The following is a 24,842-nucleotide window of genomic DNA, read 5'->3' as shown; positions in this document are numbered from 1 at the left end:
GATTTTGACATGGCCCTAAGGAATTTGCCATTCAAGACTGTCAGAGTTCTAATTTGGCTTCAGATCATCTTTCTCATGGTAAAGAACTTCTGCTTGGAAGAACACCATTGCAGCATACTGTCACCTCATTACCTGAAAGCCACTCAGAGGAAGTTTGTGGAATTGCAATCACTGGAGGGCCCAGAGGGGCCAAGTGGTGTTGGGAAGATACACAGAGCCTTGCGTTCTAATTAGGTGTTGGGAAGATACACAGAGCCTTGCGTTCTAATTAGGTACATGTCCTGGCAAGCCATCTTTTCTGAGCCATTGTTTCCTCATCTATAAAATGGGTTAGACTTGATAGTCTTTGTAAAATGAAAACGAGAAAGCCATATGTGACCTACTCACTGCCCTTCATTCCTATTCCTCTGGAATTTGCTCAACCCCCCCCCCCCCCACACACTCACACTCACAGTCACACACACTTAACCCCTTCTTGGAGGGTCAGAATGCTGTTATGCAGTACTGTCTCCTTTTCTTCTTTTAGGTCTTTGCTCAAAGGACTCCACCTCAGAGAGACCTTCCCTGATCGGCCTCCCTGAAGCAGTCCCCTCCTCACTCCCTACTCCCTGCTTGCTCTGGTTGACTCTCTTCTTGGGGTTTGGCACCATCAGGAAGTGTAGGCCACCATGGTGCTGGTGCATGGATAGATGAAGGACCTGCTGGAAGAGAAGAGTAAGTCCAGAGACAGAGTCCCATAGCTGAGTTGAGGGGTGGCTTCACAGACACTCATTTTACATTTCCTGTTAAAAATAAAACAAGCCATTTTTAAAATAACACCAAAAAATGGGCTTGCAATAGAAATAATGCCATGAACCAAAGATTATGATTATGCAAATTCTATGCACATGAGGCCCATAAATTTTAAAAAGAATGTTAATTTGACTGGAGGGGATTCCTTCTCCAGCTGAGAGGCTGGCAGAGATGATCCGGAAAGATCCTTGAAGCCAGACAGGATCCTATGTTAAGCATTCACTAGGCATCAGGCGTTCTCTGCTTCACCGGCAGCGGCTATTGTTTTCCCATCGCGCAGGCAAGGACACTGCAGCTCACTTTCCCAAGGCCACACAGTTCTTGAGAAGGCAGAAGCAAGGTTGTGCACAGGTCTGACTCGCAGGCTTATGCCTGTGCCCGGGGATCATGATGCTCCTATTGGCTACTTGAGGGCTGAACACAGTGAGTGTGTGTAACTGCAGCCAACCTCTTATGGGAAAAATAGAAGATTCCTCTCCAGCATGCAAAATAGGACACCTTTGTCTTTACGAAACTTCTGCTTTTCCACTCAGTCAGGGCTTCGCTGGGCACTGCACCCGGGACCCTGAGACCTACAGGAGGTCTCGGTGGCAGCACTCTGAAGTTCCTCCCACAGGGCCCTCTCAGTGGAGCGACAGTTTTTGCCTAAAGACCAATGCATTTTGCCTCTTTCTCACCCCAATACTCCCTCTCTTTTCCCAAATACAAAAATATCGGCACTTCCTGGAAGGCACTTTTGGCTCAATGTCTGATAATCCATCCCACACTGTCAGGCCAGCTCTCCTTGGGGCCTCTGTTTTATGTCATTGAGCAGTTGTGTTTGGGGGCTAACACTGCTACCTCTTTCGCACCTGGGAGGGATCCTTGTCCCCTAGCTGCCAGCAGGCCTCTGCTCCATCTCCATCTCCCTTCCCCACGCTGGGCTCAGGAGTGGCTGAAACCCTGGGTGCACACACACAGAACCCCGGAGGGGGCCTTGCCGTCCTGCAGCTCTTTGATTGCATCTTAAAAGGCTCTGATGAAATCAAGGGGCCCTTATCAGGGAAGACGATTCCTGAGTGGGCGGCAGACTGAGCTGTGATTGTCCACACTTGTGTAATGACCTTTACAGTCTATGCCCACCCCTCCTCCCCAAACAACTGCTTTCTGCTTTCTAGCACTGGACATCTTTTTGTCTATTTTTTTTTATTTTGTAGCAACGAAATATAGTCGTACGTACCATTTTGGGTCTGGCTTCTTTCCCCCCAAACCGTGTTTGAGATGCACCTCTTGTCACTGCATGTGGCAGGAGTTTGTGGTTTTTAGTACCTAGTGGGTGTGTGTGGCACACTCTACCCATTGACCCGAGTTACTCTCAGTTTATGGCTCTCATGAAAAAAACTGCTATGAACATACGTCTTTTGGCGAATATAAGCTTTAATTCCTCTTGGGAGGATACCCAGGAATGGAGTTACTAAGCATATGAAAGGTCTTCAAAATGTTCATGGGGGACGAGGCATTTCGCCTAGTTGATAAGATGCTGCTTGAGATCAGAGCACCTGATCCAAGTCCCAGCTCTGCTCCTGACTCCAGCTCCCTGCCACCGTAGACGCTGAGAGGCAGCGCTGATGGCTCACGTGCTGGGATTCCTACCAGTCACGTGGGAGACCTGGGCTGAGTTCCCAGCTCCTGCTGCAGCCCCAACTAGGGACCACTGAAGGTGTTTCGGGAATGAAACAGTGACTGGGACCCCCCCCCCCCGTTTCTCTGTCTCTGCCTCACAAATAAATAACATTGCTTTGAAAGTTTATGAAAAATATGTCCTATGAAAAAAGTTATGCATGGATTTTGCACCAAAATAAATTTATCCTGTAATTCCATTTTTTCTCAAAAAGTTTCTGAAGTACCCTCATTGGGTTGGCAATTAATGAACTTCATTAGAAGCTGCCAGAGAGTTCTCCGAAGTGGCAGCACCGTTTTACCAACCATGCACAGGTGTTGCCTTTGCTCCCTAGAATACTAGGTTTTGGTGTTCTAGGCTTTTTAAACTTTAGTCATTCTAATGGACGGCACATGGTTGCTTAGTTTTCTTCTTTTTATTATTTTAAAAGACATTTTTCGGAATTCTCGAGCACGCCAGTCAGTGCGTGCCCAGACGCTGGGAGGGAAAGTGGGTGTTCCATTTTTATGGACAGGAGGCTGCCGCTCCTCGTCTCTGTCCCAGAGGCCGAGCCCTTCCAGCCTCAGGGCTGGCTGCGGACTGCTGCAGGGCAAGCTGAAGGCCGAAGCCCCGGCGAGGGAAGCTAGGAAAGGCAAGGGGGCAGGCAAGTGAGTGAGCGTGGGGAAAAGGAGGGCCCCTGCGCGCGGAGCTCAGGATCACAGCGCGACAGCCACAGGACAAGTCTCCGGCGAGCTGTGCCGCACACGCAGATACTGATAGTCTAACACTTGGTAGCCGGCAGGCACACACCAGTGCAGAAGGCTGTTCGGGGAGTCCCAGGCAGCTGTCCTTTCAGCTGCTCTGACCGCTCAAGGCAGATTTGCCAGCATTTCCGAGGCAGATTTTCATTACCTTCCAGTTGGCATAGGCAACTGGAAAGCCTCCAAAAGCAGTCGCCAGGCAGGGGAGCAGTTAGGTGGCAAGCTTCAGCGCCATCTCTGAGGGTGCAGGCTGCTGGCTTTTCTGCTTCGCCCACCCAGTGCGCACAAGGCTGGGGACTGGCTCTGACATACTTCAGCCAGTCTGTATGTCCTGGATCTCACTGCTTTTCCCCTTTTCTTAAGCTATCAGACTAATTAGTAAGCCATGGATTTCACCACTAAAGAAACCATTTCTACTATTGCAAGTGCTCGTTAGCCAGGTGTCTAGCATTGCTGCAGATGCAGAGAGAACTGGACCTCTGGTAGCAGCTTTGGGATGGGGCTTCCTGATTGGAACTTGAACTGCCCTGTCCTGGATGCATGCCCTTGGCTGTTGGGTAGAATGGTGGCTGACCGGCTTATGGCTTCACCTGAGTTACAGACAGGAAGTGCCCCACTATAGGTACTGGTGCCTTCTAAGGTAAATTATTGACATCCTAGCCCTGAGGCAAGTAGCTCTAGTGCCGGGGAGCTTGGGCCCAGGGAGATTGGATCAGCTCTGGTTCAGGGGTGCGAGGGCTGGGTTCAAGGCAGCTCTGATACGTATTGCAAGGCTTGGGATGAGACTGGGGTCCCTTATTTGTAAAATGGGACCATCGGGAGGGTTACAGAAGATAAGTGGATGGCACACAAAAGCCCCAGCTGTGCGGAAAGTGTTCTGAGCAGTTGGCTCACTGCAGTGTGGCCAGGACTGTGTCTTTAGAAGAACCAGTATTCCTGGAGAGAAAGGCAGAGTGAGGACAAGCACGTTGAATAGGAGGCAAGGTTTTCTCAGCAGCAGCACTGCACTAGTCAGTCGAGGGGCGGATACCTTTGAGTGGGCAATCTCTGTGTAAAAATTAATTCTGTAAGCCACCATGGGAAAGGTGGTCCGAGGGAGTGGACCTGTGCTGTGAAGAATCGTGCGTGAAGGAGGAGCAGACATCCCAGGCCTCCTTGCTCTTCAAGCCATCAAGCCAGCAAAGGAGAGAAAGGGGTGTTGTAGTCCTAGAAGTTTCCTCTAGCAAGGAGCCGGGCATGCCCTTCCCTGCTCTGTTTGCCTGTCAAGTTGTGCCAAGGACCTGCTGCTGCTCCTCCCACACCACCACTCACTCACCAGGCCAGGCAGCTCTCTCGCCTCTGCCCACTCTGTAAGTGCTGATGCAGTGGATCTTTCCAGGGCTATTTCTGCAGTTACTGAACCAAGGATGGTCCTGAACCCAAGTGAGTAAATGGCATCCAGCCGGGAAGAATGGTCAAGGGGGCTTGGTGCTTTCATTGCAGAAAAGTTAGCATGCGGAAGCTCGGAACTGGGCTCTGGACACTGGGCTGTTTCTTCAGTTCTGGTTTTCAGCGGGTGGATTGCAGGAGGCCCCGCACATGGAGGAGGGAGCAGAGTGGGAGCTCCTGATGGGCAGAGACAAGTTTGCATGCTCTTAGCTCTTGTGCCAGTCAGGTCCCAGGAAGCACTATGGCAGACAAGGTCAGGCTAGCTGCTGTTACTGACAAACTGAAAGTGTCTCATGGTTCCTGTGCAATTTCTCGCTCACACACATCCCCAAATGGATGTATCTGGTGGCAGGTGTCCCTCCTCCAGCCAGAATTCAGGCATGCATGCTCTTCCATCTTGTGGCTCCACTCTCTTGAACCAGTGGCTTCCAACAGTCCTTGTGCATTAAGCTGAGAAAAGGACAAAGGGCTTCGTGCATCACATATGAAAGGAGCCAGTCCTGGCAACAATGCATATCACTTCCACTCCCATTCTAACTGCAAGAGAGGCTGGGAAATGTAGTCCAGAAAGAAGAGGAACTGGTTAGGACGGTGAGCAGCTGGCCAGACAGCCGCAGATGAAATATTCCTGGAAGGATGGAAGTGAACATCTGTCTGGGATGCCAGCAAGTCCAAAGCATAGGAAGCAAGAGTTGAGCTTCACAAAGGAAGGGAGCACTTTTTCCAGGCTGTGTCCTTCAGGGGCCAGAAAACACTAGCTGCAATGGTGATCACAGAGAGGAATGCTCAGGCAGGGCCAGCCCGGGAAAACAAAGCTGGATTCTGGTCAGAGACAGAAGGTGCGCCCCACTTCCCCCTCCCATCCTGCCCTTCCCTGCCCCCACCTGCCCCGACACGTGCTACCAGGACCCTTTGATCTATCTTCCTGCTACTTCCCTCAGATCTGCCTATCCTGCACAATGACAGTTGCTCATGTTCTAGAAAACTTGCCCCTTCCTTCCATGGAAACAACCATTCCTGGGGGGGGGGTGTCACAGCTCAGTTCCTGGGGGTGGGGCAGGTGGGAGAAGCAGCCATCCAACAAACCAAGTCACATCAATTTGCTGGTGTTGTCGAGAAATGGAGATGAAAAAATGAACTTAAAATATCTAGCAGAGGACCTGGCACTTGCTAAGTCAATTCTTAGCAAATTATGTATTGTTATCATCTTGGGAGTATGTGTGAAAGGGAGTGGGGGCAGAGACAGGGAGGGAGGAAGGGAGAAGGACAGAGGAAAGAGAGAAGGGGGCTAACCAAGTGTTGGAAATTCAACCACTTGGGCTTTCCCTCTCAACCCAGTCTTCTCACTATTGAGTCAGTGGTCTCCTGCTCCTTGATGCTCATGAAGACATCAAAACGGTGTTGGTTGGGTTGGCAATTCTTCAGGGCCAACATTAGTTGCTGAGGGACTGCTCTGAGCATCCTTTGGGAGAGCCGGACCCCTCTAAGTTCCAAGTACCCTAGTCTCTCCCCCAAACCCTCTGCAGCCCTGGGCTGCAGCTGCCCAGTACATGCCAGTGTTCTTGTGCCTTTCTCCCTGTCCTGCGTTGTGGAGAACTCTTCTATCCCACTGTCTCCCCTGCTGAAATCCTACCCACATGGCAAGGCTCAGCCCCTATCTCACCTGTAGCAATAAAGGTTTGATGACTGGAATTCAGAGGGAAAAAAATACCAGAGGCGGGTCAGGTGCATGAGAAAAGGAATTGATGTGACTCCCAGTTGGAAGATCCTCCTTGACCATGAGAGAGACATCAGGTGGCTTCATTCCTACTTGGCCCCCGTGTGTGTGCATATGTGTGTATGCACGTGTGTGTGTATAAGCACATGCATTCCAGAAGAACTCTTCCCCTGGAGAAAAATAACACCTATAATGTTCATTGCCAACAGCCAGATGTTCTGCAGCCAGTCTTTCCCTCCGTATTGTTTATGCTATATTAGCGCCAACCATGATACTTGCTTTAAGATAAATAGAGTGAGTTTTTAGGGACTTCAAAAGGCTCAGCAGCCCTCAGATTCTGCAGAGTGTGTTCTGCTCTTGAGAGAGCTCGCCTCCAGGCAGAGGGGTGCTTTAGACAAAACCGAATTCCAGAAAGAATTCTTCCTGTTGAAAAGATGAGCACTCCGCGCCATCTCTTCCTGCATTGTCTGCGTACTTCTCAGGTCGAGGTTATTATTATTATTTTTAGTCAGTGTGCAACTGATGAAGCGCAGTAGTGTTTGTTTGTTTATTGTTTTTTGGTCCCTACGTTGGAACACAAGATCACCAGAAAATAAACTCCCTCTCTGAGTCATCCTAGGAACATCTTGCATTGCAGCCAGCACAAATATGATGAAAAGAATTTTCTGCAGGGCCCCTGCTATATTTTAGTGAAGGAACACATTAGCCAAGCTGAGCATCTCTCGAACATTCTGCTTTTGCAAAGAGGGTCATCTCTGGCCTTCTGTGTACCTTGTTATTTGTGGGATCTCGAGTCCCTCTCCTTGCCAGCTGATTCTGCTGTGGTGTGGACATTGTTGTTATAACAGAGTGTCTTCTTTTCAGGGGCCATAGAAAATGCCACCCACCGGGGAAACACCTGGTCAGAGTGGCCTCAGTTATTGACGTGTTGGTATTTGTATCATCAGCGTTGGAACTTTCCAGCAGACACTGTTGGTGCCTTGCCATGTCCCCTCAGACTCATCGCTATAGACCAAAGGCTGCTTACTGCAAAGGCCCAAGACTCTCCCTGCGGGTTTGTTTTTGGTTTTCTGTCTCAGAAGCACACTTGGCCTGCATTCTGGGCTGGCTGGAAGTGCCAAGGAATGAACATGTCCTCCAGGAGCTGGGGGATGGTGAAGAAACAGCTCGACTTCCTCGCCTCTCGGCTGAGAGAATTTCGAGGTGTGTGTCCCACACGGTCTCCCAGCATTTCCCAGTGGACTTGGGCTCCAGTTGCACACAGTAGGAACTTGCCTGATAGATGGGCTTCCTTTCCTTTCCCTGTCTCACTGTTCACTCCTCTGGGGGTGTTTCCTGGGAACCTTTTCCAAATAAACTACCTTCAGTGCAATCTTTGCCTTGGGATGTGTTTGTGGGGCCGCTGAGCTAACATAGCTGGCCGGTTGAGCTCAGCAAAACCCAACTGCCCTGTCCCTTCATCCCCTTCAGCATGTTTCTCACCAGTGGTGTGGACCCCTGAGTCTCCACTGTGGCTGTGGCAGCGCCGTGTGTGTCCTACATGGAGGATGTGGTCCTTTGAGAGCCCCAGAGTTCAGCCTGCAGACCTGGGAAGCCAGAGCTGAGTGCCAGCAGGTAGGCAGTTGAGTCCCAGCACCCTGGGCCATGAGGTCAAGACAGCTCTGGGTGCTGCTCAGATCTCTTCAGCCGGTAGGCACAAGCTCGGGAGGCTCCTTGTGCATGAGCAGTAAGGGTTTGCTGATAGAGATTAGAAGGACTGCGTAACCCACTCACATTCCTGTCCTTTCTTAGCACTGAGTGTTGCAGGCTTGGCCTCGTGCCCCACCCTCCCGTGTGCCTTCTAACCTCCGGTGCCTTGGAAGGTCAGCAGCAGATTGGTCGGGGTGGGCTCTTGTTTCCGCAGAGAGCTTTCAGGGCAGCTAGGAAGGGTCTTCTCCATGATTGACATCTGAAATTCCTCAGTGAGAGTTTCTTTTCTCTGCTCATCGCTTTATCATGAACTGGATCATGTGGTTGTTACACCAATAAAGGAAACATAACACTGGGGCCGTATCAGTCCTGCCTCTCATTGAGAATGAGTTTCTCAGCTTCTTTTCTGGAAACCCTAATTTTGATGGGGCAAAACCAATTCTTATTGCCCAAGGAGAGGTGGCCCAGGGACAGGTTGCAAAAATGGAGATAAGAAAGATAGGACACTAACTGAAGATATCTATCTATCTATCTATAGAGATATAGAGATATTTTCCTAGAAGTGACAACAGAACCAAGTGACAAGTGAATGCGTTTGGTATAATTTTAAAGGCATGGGAGAAGTTCTGCCAAAATCTGACTGCCTTCCTCTAGTAGTTGTGCTTATGAACGATGTTATATGTTTTACTCTGCCCCCATTGTGCTGAGAAGTCCCAGGCCCAACTCACACTTGGCTATACTGTGTAGCAACCAAGCTGCTACAGTGAAACAGCTCCCCCTTGTGGCCAGCGGGATCACTTTCATTCCGTGTTTCTCTTCTGGGTTTTTGTGTTCTATCATTCTTCCAATCGAGCCATCTCTTTCTCATTCCAACCCACTCTACCCACTTTTTAAGCTTCTCTTTTTCAACATTTTCTTTGCTTTCTCTTTCCCTCTTATCCTTGCCCTCTTCCTCCCTCCTCTCTTTCTCCCTTGTTTTTGTGAGTGAGAAAATGACCCTAATCACCATTGATAAATAGGAGCCGACAGCTACGTGGGCCTTATGCAAAGGAGAAGGAACACCAAAGATTCGGAAGTGAGGTTATGCATAGCCACGGAAGTAGCCTTGGAACCCTTGAAAGCACTCATAAGTCCACATTCAAGATACAAAAGGCATCTCTGATCCCCAGACTTTCAACCTGGATGAGACAGAGGTTTTTGCATTTGTTGGTTTTCTCCCCAGCTTTAGTATTGTGCGCGTTGTCTTCTATTTTCATCGCAAATTTCAGCTCTGTTGTGGGTTGAGTGAGTTCTGGTGGGCTGACCTGAGAACAATAGCCATCAGATGTACCTGTAACAGAGCTGTGGCAAGTGCCTTTCCAGTTCCTAGCAGCCCATTTAAAACAAACCGTTAGACAAACAGGGTTATGAATGTGCAAAGCCATTCTGATGCGAAGGGATGTTCCCCAAGACGCTCCGAGGAAACGCGGCCAGTGGATCTGAGGGCGATGTGAAGAATGCCAATGACAAGATGATGACGATGGTGATGATGATGGCAGTGACAATGCAGATTATGAGAGAGATGAAGGCAATAACAATGACAATGACAGTGGGAACAATAATGATGGCAGTGATGGTGTTGCCAGTGACAACGACAACGGTCACAACAGCAGCGATTTCCTGAGCGCTGTGCCAAGTGCTTGGATCATCTCCTTGAATCATTGCAACTGCCCTGTGCAATGTTCTTTTGAATCTCCATTTTTCACAGAGAGAAACTGGGGCTTACAACTGATTCGCCCAGGCTTCCATGGCTAGCAAAATGAGAGCCGGAGTTTGAACCCAGGCCTGTGTGGGCTCCAAGCCTGTACTCCTACCCACTCTCACAGGAGTCCAGTGTGCAGGGTGAGGCTGGTGCTGTCTCCATGCCGGTGGGGGAGGCACTGGGGGCTCCAGGGCGTGAGCAGAAGGGGAAAATTGGAACTCCAGGCCTTTGTGCTTCAGACGCCTGCACCCCTTCCTCCCCATGACCCCTCAGAGGGTCTATTTCTGGCACACTGGTCTCTGGAAAATGTCCTGCTAATGACACAGGATTATAAACAGTCCTTTTCCCAGAACAAAAATTTAACCTTTGTATCTCAATCTAATTACAAGTATTTTCTCTTCCGGAGGCAGGTTTTTCCCCCTCTTTGTTCCATATTGAAGAGGTTTCTTTGTTGCCAGAAGAATCTCCGCAGACCATAGCTCTTTAAGATGATGAGCCCTGGCCGGAGACCCAGGCGCCTGTGCGAGAAGAGCGCTTTGGGACAGGCACCTGGGAGTGGTTGGGGTTCTGAGCACCTGGCACAGGGCGTGAGGCCTCCGCTGCATGTGGGGACCCGCGCTTGCTGATGCTCATGGGCCGCTGTGCAGCGGAGTGTCCCCTGCCACCGACAGCAGTGCCTCCTGATTTGCTCCAGTGATGCTGAGGTGCACCTGTCACCTGCCCCTGCGGCGACTCAGACTTGAAGACAGAACGTCTCTCCTCTTAGCATCAAGGGCAGCCCTCTTTGGAAAACAAATGCTTCTTCTTTGTCTTAGGGAGGTCCTTGCTTTAAGCTCGGCCCCTACAGTTGTATAGGGAACCTGCCTTCCTCCTCCTTTACCTCTGCCAGTACCATGGGCCTTGAAGGAGCCCTGCTAGAAGCAGATAACCCTGGGAACATACGGCCTTGGCAGATGCCCTGGGAGCTGAGCCAGGACAGAAGGCAGCGTGCCTATGGAGAAAGTGGCCCCAGGGTGGAGGAACAGCAAGTGTATGCCTGGCACCCCACACATGCCCAGATCGCTTTTGAAAGAATGAATACCTGGACAGGCACAACTCAAGTTCCGACTGCATTCACACACCCAGGCCTGTGTGGTCTCAGGCACAACCAGAGAGCCCTTGTGAGCAGGCCAAGGGTAGCCAGCAGTACGAAATGAGATTATAAACACACGGATGCCTGACACTCTGAGTCCCGGCGGTGTCAGATGGCTGGGCTACAGCCACAGAAAGCTCGTGCGCATCTTGAATCTCTGACTTCCGTGTCAGGGACTGCTCTATTGGGCGTCACTGACTCAAGGGGCCTTTCTCCATCGGACTCTCATCGACGTTGTGACTGCCGCCATCTCACGTACCCTGCTGTTAGGGGCTGATTGCAGTAGAGGTGTTCTCCTCCCTGTGGGCTGACTGTGCTGACTCTGGCCAGGCCAGCGTCCTCTGAAATGTGAAGCAAAGGCAGTGGATCACGTGGAAGGAGCACGGGTCTGGGAATCGGCGTGCTCTGTGTTGTGTGAGCTTAGGCAGGTCACTTGATCTCTGAGCCTTAGCTTCGTGCTCTGCAGCACGGAAGAGACGAGCCCGGTGACCCTAAGATTTGTTCAGGCAGGGGAACCCTGGAACTCTTAGGGGGCACTGAGAGCTTTACCTCTCCCGCAGAAACACAACATTTTCCTTCTTGCATTCCCATTAGATGGAAGAAAATGGAATGCTCCCTTAACACACACGTGTATACACACATATGCATTATGGCAACATATAGCTTCCCGTACTTATTTATTACATACAGTGTGGAGTAGAAAAAGTGGAATGAGGCAATACAATGAACATAAATGAGTTTCATGGCACCTCGGAATGACCTTACCTCCATCTCTCTGGGAAGACTTCGGAGCACCCTGGTGTCCGTGGCCAGTTGATGATGCCAGGCGCCACTTATTCCATTTGTCATCAGTATCTGATGCGAGCTAGCATCAGCACTCTGTCTTGGGGAGAACTTCCCCGTAGCCACCGCCCATCCTCACGGAGGTTAGTCCCAGCTGTAGACTGCCGGCCACCCCTGCGTTCGTAAATGGAGTAGCATATTGGGGAACTCATTGCCACAGCTAATCTGGGATGTCCTAGTCCTTGGGAAGGGCCCTGTATGTCTCCAGGTATAAAAGGCAGTGGACCAGGAAGCGGGTGACTCATTTGTATATTTTAACCAATTTGGGAACACATTCATGTGGTAATTATGCTCGCAGCTTTGGTCTAAAGGTTCTGTGCTGATGTTTAAAGCTCAGAAAATTTGATCACTGGGGCAAGGAATTGACAATTATTCCACCCTCCAGAGAGAGGAAAAAACATTTTTTTGCCCAGTTGGAATTATGTCTTAGATATTTAGTGCATCTCAGGTCCTGAATTAAACCATACTCACACTGTAGAAAGGACAGAAAGGATGCTTCCCTTGTTCAGCTCGTAGTGAGTGGCTGGCATTTGACACAGAATTAGGTCACTGAGAGTATGGTTTAAACACCGGATCAAAAATAGAAAATGAGGGGCCGGCACTGTGGCGTAGCAGGAAAAGCCACCGTCTGTGACACTTTCATCCCACGTGGGCCCCGATTCGAGTCCTGGCTGCTCCACTTCTGACCCAGCTCCCTGCTAATGACCTGGGAAAGCAGTGGAAGATGGCCCAGGTCCTTGGGCCCCTGCACCCACGTAGGAGACCTGGAAGAATCTCCTGGCTCCTGGCTCCTGGCTTTGGATCAGCGCAGCTCCAGCTGTAGCAGCCATCTGGGGAGTGAACCAGCACATGGAAGCTCTTTCTCTCTGTGTGTCTGTCCCTCTCTCTCTGTAACTCTTTCAAATAAATTTTTCAAAAAAGTCTTAAAAAAATAGAAAACGAGGGGCCAGCATTGTGGTGCAATGGGTTAAACCACTGTTTGTGAAGTCAGTATCAGATAGCAGAGTGCAGGTTCAAGTCCTGGCTACTTCCTATCTAGCTTCCTGCCAGTGTGCCTGGGAAGCAGCAGAAGATGGCTCAAGTACTTGGGTCCCTGCCACCCACGTGGGAGTCCTGCACAGAGTTCCTGGCTCCTGGCTTTGACCTGACCCAGACTTGGCTATAGGGGGAATTTGGGGAGTGAACCAGCAGATGGAAGATCTCTCTCTTTCTCCTCTCTCTCTCTCTCTCTCTCACACACACACACACACCCACACACACACATACACACAAACACCTACACACACTGAAGCTCTGCCTTTAAAATAAATCTACAAAAAAGAGTAGAAAGTGAGCTCCCAATAGGGGTGCGGGTAGAATTGGGCAGAACGAGAGATGGCTCCCCTGTCCCTGGGGGTGGGGGCACGTGGGGAGCCGCTGCGAGGACCAGTGGCCAGCAAGGAGGTTGCGAGAGTTTGGGCTGTTGCCGGGTGCAACCCCTCGTGTGACATAAGTGGGAGGAGGAGGCACCGAGAAGGTGGGCTGCCCAGCTGCTTTGCGCTCTGGCCTTGCAGTCACGGGCTCCCGCTCTCACCTGGCTGCTGCCCAGAGCAACTCAATCAGCCTTAGGAGTGGGACCCAGACGTTGGCATCTTTCCAGGCTCCCAGGCAATCTCAACGCACGGCCAAGCCTGGGAACCGGCACACGAACCACCTGGGGAGCCGGTGGAACCCACCTGGGGAGCTGAATGAGCGGGCCTGAGTTGTGGCCTAGACTCTGCGTTTCTGGCAAGCTCCCAGGTGCTGCTGCTGCTGCTGCTGCTGCTGCTGCTGCTGCTGCTCCAAGAACCCAGCTTTGAGCAACAAGGACATCCATAGGCCAGCCAGTGTTCACCAGAAATAACTGTCAGCTGCCTACATGCTCCGGAAGACACGGAGCTGTTGATAGTGTCAATTGGGAAGCGGGTGTCTTATGAGAACTTTCCGGATCGATTTTCTGTAACGCTTGGTTTAGGGGAGATAGAAAAATCTAGAGGCGGCTCGTTTCAGCAGGTGGGGAGAGCAGGTCACACCTGCAGACTGTCGAGGCGGACAGGGGCATCCCCAGGATCAGGGCTCAGGTTGTGGCTCCTCCAGGACACCTGGGCTGGGCGAGACCTGAGGAAGAGTCGAGAGCCTCCTGGCCAGGGGGTGGAATCTACCTGGTGTGGCCCAGGTGGCTCAGGCCGCTGCCCCCGGAGCTGAGCACCCTTCTCAGTAACTCACTCTAGCAATTCTGGGGGCCTCACAGAGCCCTCAAGCAGCAGTGGTTCCAGGATTGGGTTGCTAGGAGACAAACCCCTCCCCACGTCCCCCTACCCCAAGGTAGCCACTTCTAAAGCATGAGCTCAAGAGTGCTTGGTGCTGCAGCCCAGGAGCCTTGTGGCTGATTTATTAGCTGTTTCTGTGGTGAAACTGCTTCCAGTGCACGCGAGAGACATCAAATCCCTTTCTAGAAGGCAATGTGGGCCCCCAAGCAGGCAGGGGCTCCCGGCTTCTCCCAGAGTTCTTGTGCAAATTCCCAGCTCAGAAATCCCGCTTGGCCTGATGAGGCTTCGGGGACCCTGTTCTGAGCCACAACCTTTCTGAGTCGGTTTCCCCATCTATAGAATGGTCAGGAAGAGGTTCGAGGAGGTATACGCTGTAACACCTACACCTACCTTGTCTGGCTGGGATTCAGCAACAAGAGGGTAAGGATGAGACCACCAGGCACCAATTCTGCCAGGGACATGGATGGACGGAGAGAGACCCCCTCCTGGGGAAACAAGTAAATAGGCAGTTTTTTGGGGAGAGAGGTCAGGATGAGGACAGACAAGGTGAAGTCAGGGCCCTGTGGCCATTCATGCAGGGTGAGGGTGGATCTGAGAAGAAGCCAGTTTGCGGCTGAGCCCCCCAGAGTCAGACAGAGTAGCAGGAGTTGAGTGAGTGGAGGTACCGGCAGAAGGCTCCAGCCCACTTGGCAGACCCTCGGGAGCACTGGCCTGTGGGGGTAACTCAGTCTTTGCAACGACTGAATGAGGGGTTCAGATCACAATTCTGTGGCCCATCACTCTCCCAGACAGTCGGGGCCGGGAGGCCCTCCGCACGGTTTCCATCTGCAGGGCCCGTGGGCTGCACTGGGGCGAGGCCTAGCAGCTGGCCTGGGGCTGAGAGAATGAGGGTCTGCATTGCCCTGCACGCCCAGACTGCCCACCTCCCACCCAGCCACACTTGCCAATGCTAACACACGCAGGCGGAACGGATGGGTGACCTCATTTAAACCCGTGTGAAAATTATGTTTAGCAAAACCCAAACAAAACATTCCCTGCCACCTCTGAAGACATTCACGCCTCCTCCGCGCGAGCGCATTAGTCATTAGCCGGTGGCTCCTGCGACGCTCCTGGTTCTGAAGAAGTCCCCAACCCGCCCTCCGCAGCATGGCTCAGCAGGGAGGCAGGCTTCCGCCTCCTCTCCACTCATTAACTGGCTTCGCAGCGCATCCGTGTCCTCGGGGACAGACACTCGCCCTTTGATCCCTCAATTCCTGAGCTGGTTTTATTCTCAGGGCATCTCTGGGGCTTACAGCACAGGCTCCTGCTGAAGCAGCGCTCACCGTGCCTGCACGCGCGGCGTGTGCCTGGAGTCCCTCAGCTGCAGGGGTGCCCACTGGCAGGTGGAACAATCAAGGGAGGAGGTGCAGAGGGCCTTTCTGAGAGGGGGTTGGGGGGAGCAGGGATCCTGCTTTCCTCACTTGGGTCTCCTGTGCCAGGGGCACCTGCTGGGGCAGAAGGCAGCTCTGTCTCAGCAGCCAGGTGGCTCTCTAGGGAAGGGGCCGGGCGCTCACGGCCCCCACTGGCTGAGCAGTCAAGCAGGGCCGGAGCCGGCTTGCAGGAGGAGGTGTGGGCCAGGGCTGGATACTGCTCCCAATCCCCGTACCTCCTGTCTGTCCTGCATCCAGTCAGGCTGAGGCCCTGTTGCCCGAACCCTGCAGGCCCTCCCGATAGCTCGCGGGTACTGTGGTGCCCTCCCACCATGATGTATCTCCGGAAGGCAGGCGGGGGGCAGGTGGGTAACTGGCAGTGGGCTGCACTGCCGAGGACGCCAGCTCTGGAAATGAGGAGGGCGGGGGAGGTGCCCAGCAGAGGGAACCAAATGAGCGCCGGGAAGGGCTGTCCTGTGCAAGTGCCCATTCTCACTTGCCTCCGCAGGCACGTTTACTGGATGTTGGAGGGCGGCCGCCAAGACCGCCCTTGCCAGGAGAGAAAATGCATGGCTGGGTGTGGTTCCTCCAGCTCCTGTAGGAAGTAGGAGGCCTAGGAGTTGCGCCTGAACTCTAATTCCAGCCTCAGGGTACCCTTAGGCTACTTAGTGAACCTCCCTGTAGATTCCGTTTTCTCCTCAACCAAATGGGCGCAGTTCCAGGACCTCTCTGGCAGGCTTGCTCTGAAGACTGAATGAGGTAAATGCACGTGCGTTTTCTCCCTTGTTGTTTGTGGGAGGCGCCTCGCCCACACTCTCAGCAAGAGGAATGTGGGCGAGTTAGCCGGCCTCGAGCAGGGCCGGGCACGGAGGACAGTGGGCTTTCACAGGAAGCCACAAGAGCCGGCGCCTGAGCTGCAGGGGTGTGCAAGGGACAGGGACGTGGAAGTGCTCCCCCTTGGGAGGAGGCAGAAGGAAGCAGACAGGGAGGGAGCAGGCACCTCAGACAGGAAAGGCGGCCTCACCGTTGGATGCCCCTAGCCCCACGGAAGCCTGCAGTTGGCACAGAGCACATCTTGGCTTCTCTACCTTGGCAGCAACCGCACATGCTGTCACTCGAGGCAGCTGCCCTTGTCCTCACCAACCCCGGCCCCACCTCCATTCAGCCTTCTCCTACCCCTCCCACCCCGCCTAAGGGACAGTTCGGCTCCTTCTGGAGGAAGCCTTCCTTTCTCTGGGCCTTGATGGGCCTGCGATGCTGACTGATGATGTCTGCTGATCTAACCTGGTAGCAAATCTTGGTCTGGTCCAGGACATGTACCTCCAATGGAATGTAGTCCTCCCCCTCCCCCACCTCCAAGAAGAACTTTGTCTGTCTCACCCATGCCTGCATCTCCAGCCCTCAGCAAGTGCCAGCATGGCGTGGGCATTGAACAGATGAATTCATCAGATGAATGAATGACTAGTGCACGCAGGCCTGAATGATATGTTGGAGGCTTGGCGTTTTCTGGGCTGAATCGGGGAGGAGCCATCTCATAAACAACCAGGCCCTTGAGCTTGGACAAGCCCCGCAGCCTCTCTGGGGGCAGGCTGCATCCCAACTCTGCTGCTGGGGCACTGCACGGTTTCCGGAATGCACACTGCCCACAGAGCAACGGGCACTGGAGCCCTCCCTTGGAGGCACTGCTGCAGGCGTGGCCGCCAATCATTCTCCACAAAGTTGTTTGTACAACATCCTTTCCCTTCCCCGCTGCCGCCCCCACCCCCACCCCCACCCCCACCCCCACCCCCTCGCCGCCCGCCCGTGCCTCAGAGAAACTGCTTGTTCCGTGCATTTGACATGTTTCGATTGCCTGGAAATATCACAGGATTGTTCATTTGTAAAAACTGCCTTCCTGTGGTGAGACGTCATTTGTTGATTTCTAACCCCATGGCGTGCTGGGCCACCTCTCTTTCTTGTTTGGGAGGTTATGTTGGTGATTTAGGGGCGAGACGAGCGCGATGAGATGACCGCGACACTGAAGTCTAGACAGCTGGGACAGGTGAGGTCAAGATTCCGAGTCGCCCAAGGCCAGTCCAGAGAAAGTGAGGATTATTGAATTATTATTGAGCCCAAGCAGACTGCAGGGCTGCACAGATCTCTGAGCTAGACATGGTGCCTGCCTTCTCCATGGTAACAGGGCTAAATATGGACGCGTTTCCATGGAGAGCCATATCGCAGCTGCAGCCCGGCTTCCTCCAGGAAGTGCATGTGCTGGGCTGCTTGGGCCTCTCAGCAGGTGGCCAGAGGTCTGCAAAGGCGCAAAGGACACGGAGAAATCCTCCCTCACCTTTGAGGCTTTTGGTTGCTCGCAAGTGGCCCTCCTCCCCAGCCCCGGACTCGCTGACACTCCCTTCTCCTGGCAGCACCATACTAGGAGAGGCCACAGGTCAGCCAGACGGGTGGACTGGGCGCGATGCCCACTCATGCAAGCCAGCCCATACTCACCCTGCTCGGAATCGTGGCTCTTCCTGTTATCAGTGGGGATACTGGCTGTCGTGGGCCATCGGGAGACAGTGAGACGGCTCTAATGACGCCTGTGTGAAGGCGCTGCTCTTGCTCTCATCAAAGCTGTCTTGGAAGTGTTATTGTTACAGAGAGTTTCTCAAAAATGCTTTCTGGAATTTCCCATGCTTTTCAAATAATTCCAGAATGACTGCTTAGCTACAAAGGGCTTCCAAAGCGCCCTCTCCCATCTTTGTAGACTATCCAAGTGTGACAAGGTTTCGTCTGTCCTTAAAGGAAAAGGAACCTTTGCTGCCTTCTGGAGTCTGAACCAGTCCAATCTCCATGTATTTTAATTGTCTGACACAGCAATGTGGAAGGAAACCTTGTTTTCATCGAAGCCCGAACCCCTCAGCTCAGTCTCAGGGTTGTACATACCCTGTTGAACCTCACCTGCCTACTTGGTGGTCCCATCATCTGTGTTTGTAGCCCAATCGTCTGTTAAATTGGGGCTCTCCCTGCACAGCTGATCATATTAGTGTGTTCCTAAAGATGAGGACGTCTCTGACGTCTGTGTATACACAGGGAGCTGGGTTAGCCCTGCTGGACCACGATATGGAAACTGTAAAGCCGTGGAGAGAGCACTTGAAGCGATCGTAAATATGCTCTTATGGAAGATTCATGCCGGTTGTTCTGTCTTGCAGGTCAAGTGGCATCAGAGCCGAGTGATGGACGACCTGCAGGCCCAGAATCTGCCCATGGACATGACCGATTCCCCTCCTGCCTTGGCCAGTAACAGACTGGAGAATGGCATGGCCCAGCTGATCACCACTGAGGCCTGGAACATCAACTCCGCCGACCTGGTAAAGAAGGCCCTGGTGACTGTGCCGGCCCCATCCATTCTGAACCCCCCTGCCGAGGCCCAGAGTGGCATGGCCCTGAAGGTGGCAGCCACCGTGCTGCAGCCCCTGTGCCTTGGGGAGAGCCCAGTGGTGATGCCCATTCACATGCAGGTGGAGGGAAGCTCTGCCCCGGAGCTCAACCCCAACGGCAACGCCACGTACGTCATGACCACGCAGGGCCCCGTGCAGCTGCCGGTGGTGCTAGAGCAGCACGTCTTCCAGCACCTCAACTCCCCTCTGGTCCTGCCACAGGAGGCCCCCTGCTCCTCCAGTGCCATCCACAACAACCTCTTCCAAGGAACCGAGGACTCGGAGGCCCAGCCCCAGCTCCTGGACCTGAGGCTCCCCAGCCAGCCGCAGGAGCCCACGTTGCCATTCGAAGCTGTGCTGCAGAATCTGTTTCCCTCCCAGGGCACTCTCGGCCCCCCGCCCTGCCAGCCTCCTCCGGGCTATGCCCCCGTGCCCCCGCAGCCCTTCAACTCCCCTCTGTCCCCACTGGTTCCGCCAGCCACCCTCTTGGTGCCCTACCCTGTGATCGTCCCCTTGCCTGTGCCGGTGCCCATCCCCATCCCCATCCCAGTGCCTCAGAGTTCCGAATCCAAGTTCAGCCCCAGTTTCCCCAAACCACCATCTTCCTTCAACCTGCACCCCTTTAAAGGCACCCAGCCCCCTCTGGAAAAGGACGAACTGAAGCCCTTGGACATCCTGCAGCCCAAGGAGTACTTCCAGCTCAGCCGCCACACAGTCATCAAGATGGGGAGCGAGAACGAGGCCCTGGATCTCTCCATGAAGTCGGTGCCCTGGCTGAAGGCTGGCCAAGCCAGCCCCGCGGTCTTCCAGGAAGACACAGCCCTAGACCTGTCCCTGGCCGCCCACCGGAAATCTGAGCATCCCCTCGAGACACTGTATGACAGCAGCGGGTCAGCCGACAGTCCCGGGCATGGTCACACTGTGATGGAGAAACTTCCCAGCGCCACGGAAACGCCCTTTGCCCCTGCCACGCCCCGTGAGGCCTCTGCCACGATGGATAGCCACAGCAGCAGTGGCGGCAGCAGCAGCAGCAGCAGCAGTAGCGCCTCTGCCTCCGCCACCACCTCTGCCACCGCCTCCGCCTCCGAGATGCCCAGCCAGCCCAGCCAGCCCAGCGGCGAGGTCAAGGCTGAAAATAACATAGAGCTTGTGAATGAGTCCCAGGCAGCCAAGGTCATTGTCTCTGTAGAAGACGCTGTGCCGACCATCTTTTGCGGCAAAATCAAAGGTCTTTCTGGGGTGTCCACCAAGAACTTCTCCTTCAAAAGAGAAGACTCCGTGCTTCAGGGCTATGACATCAACAGCCAAGGAGAAGAGGCCATGGGAAACTCAGAGCCCATTAGGAAACCCGTCAAAAACCGGAGCATAAAGTTAAAGAAAATGAACTCCCAGGAAATACACATGCTCCCGATCAAAAAACAACGGCTGGCCACCTTTTTTCCAAGAAAGTAAATAATGGCTTTTTAAAATTTTTATGATTATAATATGGGGAAAGGTGCATTGGTTTTATAAAAAGGCATTTAAAACAAATTATCTTTGTTAATTATTTGGGGGATTAGTTGGGAAGCAGAAAGGTGAATTGGCTCTAGAGGCCCTGGAAGCTAGTATGTATCATTTTCTTTTTTAATTTTTGACTTTTCACAAATGAGTAAATAAGAGCAACCTATTTTTCAAGCAGATTGCACATTTTTTGCAGCTTTAATGGAATATTGGGTGAATCAGAGGGGTAAAAAAAGCTATTTTCATTGCCACAAAGTGCTTTGATGATGTAATACCTAATAAAGGATAGGATGACTATTTCACAATAAATGTTTGTTTGCACTAATTGGTTGCAGTATTCTGTCATTTGTAAATTTGCATTCCTTCACTGGCATCCTTTGGCCAAAACTCTGGCTTGTGAAGAGCTGCAAGTGATTTGTGTTTAGAGACCTAAGCTCTTCAAGGCATATTGGCACATGTTGCCCCCTGCCCCCATAAAAGGCCCGTTAGGAATATGTATGCCCTTGATCGAGTCACTCCCGCCTCTAAGTCTCCACGGTTGTTTTTTTCTTTTCCTTTTTTTCTTTTTTTTCTTGTTGTAAGACCGTGGCAGAGAGAGGGGGCAGGGAGGTGACTTTCCAGTACTCAAGGTCCCTTCCAGGGCGCCTAGTTCTTGGATGGGGAGAATTCTCTGCCTACATATTCCTTATATAAAAACAGATATCTCTAAAAGGAAAAAAGAGCTTGCTTCTCTCCACCTGCTGCACCCGAGTGAGCTGGAAAGGGCCTTCTATTCAGCAGCATTAAGAGCGTTCGGCTTAATGACTCAAAATCTTGGAAGTTAAAAGTCTTGGCCAGAGCTGCGGCTCACTAGGCTAATCCTCTGCCTGCAGCGCTGGCACCCCGGGTTCTAGTCCCGGTCAGGGTGCTGGGTTCTAATCCCAGTTGCCCCTCTTCCAGTCCAGCTCTCTGCTGTGGCCCGGGAGGGCAGTGGAGGATGGCCCAAGTGCTTGGGCCCTACACCCACATGGGAGACCAGGAGGAAGCACCTGGCTCCTGGCTTCGGATCAGCACAGTGAGCCGGCCGTGGCGGCCATTTGGGAGGTGAACCAACGGAAGGAAAACCTCTCTCTCTGTCTCTCTCTCTCACTGTCTAACTCTGCCTGTCCAAAAAAAAAAAAAAAATGTCTGAGTCCAGGCTGCTCGGAGTACGTGGGAGCAGGAAGGCAGTCGCTGGTGGGTGCAGATGTCTCATCTGATTTCCTGACTTTCCGTGGAGGTCTGTGGGAGTGGGCTGGGGAGGGCAGAGGAAGCCATTTCAAGGTAATTTCACCCAGTGGTTCTCAAACGGGGGTGGTGGTTGTGGCCCCCAGGGGACATCTGGCAATGCCTGGAGGCACTTCTGGTTGTCGCACACAGTGGGGAATTCCCGCAGCTGCTTGGTAGAGCCTGGGTCCAGCCACATATCCAACAGGGCACCAGAAGGAGAGCCCCTTAACAAAGGAGGCTCCCATGGGAGATGTCAGAAGTGCGAGGCTGGGAAGCCCTGGTCCAGCCAGTTCTCGCTGGATGGAAGCCATGCACCTGGGAGGAGGGAAGGGTGTGTTGCTGTGCCTTGACCGCACAAAGCCACCCACACAAACGAGGGCGTGCTAGCGGACGTTCAAAATAGACCGGCTAGGTGGCGCATGGTGCTTGCGTCTAAAACTGTGCTGGAGAGAGGCTGCTTTTCAGCTGAACGCTCTTTCTTTCACTTCTTGCAGTTAGTACGTGTCCAGCTGTTCCCGTGAGCACGCACACAAGGAAAAGCAGTCGGAAGCGTGCTCGTGGATGGCCAGGCCCTCTGTGTGTAGGGTTCCTGTGTGAGCTGCCCGTGTCGCATCCGCGCAGGGTGCATTTTCTGTCTCCTGCTCTTTGCCTGTGCTGTTAAAATTTCTTTTCCAATGTGTGACCATTTTCTTTCGCAAAGTGTAACCAGATAGCTGTTTCTCATCGGACTAACTGGTCTCATTCTACAGCATCAGCGGGGCCCCAGCCTTTCGGCTTCTACATGGTACAGCCTTTTTCCATTTTTATTTCCAACACGGGTTTCTGGCCATGTTTCCCGACCATGGCACATGTATTCTAGTCACAAATCAAACACAAATGTGCCCCAGGGACTGGCGTTCCCTGCTCGCCTGCTGTCTTTTCCCCTCATGTTCTACAGTTGTGTCTGCTGCCATGCAGCACTGGCCAGCTTTGCCATCGCAGCCGGCCGGGCTCGAGACGTCGCAGCGCCTTTCGGGAGAGCTGGTGCTTTGCTGGGCTCGAGGGAACAGAATTCCCCGTCCGCCCGTTAGAAGCAAGTGCTTAAAGCCGAGCAATGTACAAGTGGAAAGGAGGACATCCGCAGCCTGTAATTATCTTATAAACATCAAGCCACAGATTCCTCTTTGTTGTCTCTGGGATGGCCTTTTCTGTTCAGATGGCAGCTATGGCTGAGTGAGCGAGGCGGCCTCCTGCGTGCTGGGGCCGTGTGGGCCCGCCCTCAGCCCTGGGAACAGGCCTCCGCAGCCAGCCCCGCCGTGCCTGCCGAGGCCCTCACCGTCGATTACTGGTGCCTTTGTGGAGAGACTGCTGTTGTGGAGGTGGGAGAGCCATCCGCCGGGATCCGTGAACGCTGCGCTCGCAGTGCAGCGTCGGGACTGGGGCTGCGTTCCCGGAACACAGCACCCTCTGCCTGCCCCTCTCTCCAGGCGCAGTCAGCAGGTTGCTGCCTGCTGCCAACCTGAAGGGAAAGTGCCATCAGCCTGGAACTGTGGCTCCTGGGCCGAGGCATGTCACCCCCACGGGACTCCCAGAGTGCGCCACTGGCACGCTCTCAGGCCCAGGGCCTCTCTGCTTGGTTCAGCAGCTGCGGTCATGCTCACCCTCAACGCCTCACCCCCGGCCATGTCTCAGCGGCACGGGATTTCCATCAGGCTTTTGCTCATGACTTAATTTCTCGCGTCTTCTCAAAAATGTTTTGAGCCCTAAACATCAGCCTTTGAGAGCCTTTTAGGAAATAGAATTAGTGCCCAGTAATGTTGTTATTGTTTATCAAGATGGCTTCGGCTGGCCTCAGTTCAGAAATGATAAGAAAAAAAAAAACCAATTTGGACAAATCCTGAAGGCCCATTTGCAGGAAGTGACCTTCCCCGCAGAGGAGAGCCAGCTGATGGAGCGGGGAAGAGGAAACCTCGCCAGCAAGTTCAGAGCGCTAAAGCACAGTCAGCGCTTTGTTTAGATTCAAAGGCGAAACTCTCACACTTTGAGCAGGAAAAAGTGTCGGGCCTGGTGAAAACTCCAAACAGAAAGCAGGAAGGAAGGAGAAGGCGGGAGGGAGGGAGGACGTCCATATGCTCATTATCTTCATAAACAGTGAAATTAACAGGACGGAGCAGCAAGGGCTTCAGGTGCCATTTTTCCAGGGAGGAGATTGACACTCAGAAGTCTTCTGCTTTCAGTTTTTAAGCCTGAGCAGCTCCAAGCAAGTTCTTGGCGATCCGCACTCTGGAAGATTAGGTCTGAAGCCCAGTGAGCCCACAGGCATTTGGGCCCTTGGGGGGGGGGGGGGGGACCCGGGCTGAATTAGTGACGGCGCTGAATGACAGGTTTAGTTCAATTATTTTCAAGAGCATTCCGCAGAAGTGGAACGCCCAGCACACTTGGCGTGCTGGTCAAGAGGAGATTTGAAGTTGAAGGGTGGAGATGCCAGGCCTCTAAAAGCCGCACTTAAAAGCTGCTAAGCTGAAAACTTTAACAGCAGGCAAAAAGTGTTCGAGGTCATTCTGGCAGACTTTACTCCTCATTAAATAAAGAAGGCAGTTTTCCACAACAGCTCACTCCCACCAGGTCAAATGATGACCGCCCACCTCAGTGAGACAAAATACGGTGTATTTGAGGTCCTTCGGGTGTCATTTTAATAAATTGGTCATTGATTTTAATTAGCATATCGGTTGGTTTTATAATAAGTGTGTGAGTGCTTGCAAGAACTGGTTCCAAAATATTGCAAATAATCCACTGGCAACTGTTACTACACCAGAGGATTTCTAAGTGAGATTTTTAGCTGCACCCTGCTGAGATTTCAAGCAAGTCCAAGTTAAAAGAGATGAACTGTTGAAGCTGACTGCATTACTTCATGGGGTAGGGTATCGTTCATGCCACAGTATCATGTAGGTTCACTCTGCAGCTGAAGATGCCCAGCGTCCCCTGGAAATGGTCCTCCCCTGCTAAATAACTTGCTAAATCTGTGGTTTGGTAAGCCAGGCTGTTAGGAAGAAGGTAATGAACCCTTATTACATCAATGGCAGCGAGTTTCAGTCCCAAGCGGTGTTGGGAATGTGGTTTTATTTGCGGCTGCTTCAAATAAGAAACTTGAAGATTTTTTTTCTCCAATGCAGAAATTAGGACACATTTCAAGCCACATTAAGAAACAGCAGATGAGCACGCTGGCTTCTTGAGAGTGGGAACTGAATCGCATTTCTTCA

The 24,842-nt window shown here is 52.6% G+C and overlaps 1 protein-coding gene across 2 annotated transcripts in view; it reads left to right on the top strand.

The window, feature by feature from the left end:
* RAI2 (retinoic acid induced 2) overlaps window positions 1-20,680 on the top strand; it is a 63,002-nt gene extending 42,322 nt beyond the window's left edge. For both annotated transcript variants that reach the window (XM_070066631.1, XM_002719926.5), the window contains exon 2: window positions 18,628-20,680. In XM_070066631.1, coding sequence (XP_069922732.1) covers window positions 18,652-20,307 — 1,656 coding nt within the window. In that variant the 5' untranslated portion in view covers window positions 18,628-18,651 and the 3' untranslated portion in view covers window positions 20,308-20,680. The remainder of the gene's footprint in view (window positions 1-18,627) is intronic.
* Window positions 20,681-24,842: the final 4,162 nt, after the last annotated feature.

Source organism: Oryctolagus cuniculus, chromosome X (assembly GCF_964237555.1).
Source record: "Oryctolagus cuniculus chromosome X, mOryCun1.1, whole genome shotgun sequence".
NCBI classification, from domain to species: Eukaryota; Metazoa; Chordata; class Mammalia; order Lagomorpha; family Leporidae; genus Oryctolagus; species Oryctolagus cuniculus.
The sequence above is the reverse complement of the archived record's forward strand: the minus strand, read 5'-3'. Positions and strand labels throughout refer to the sequence as shown.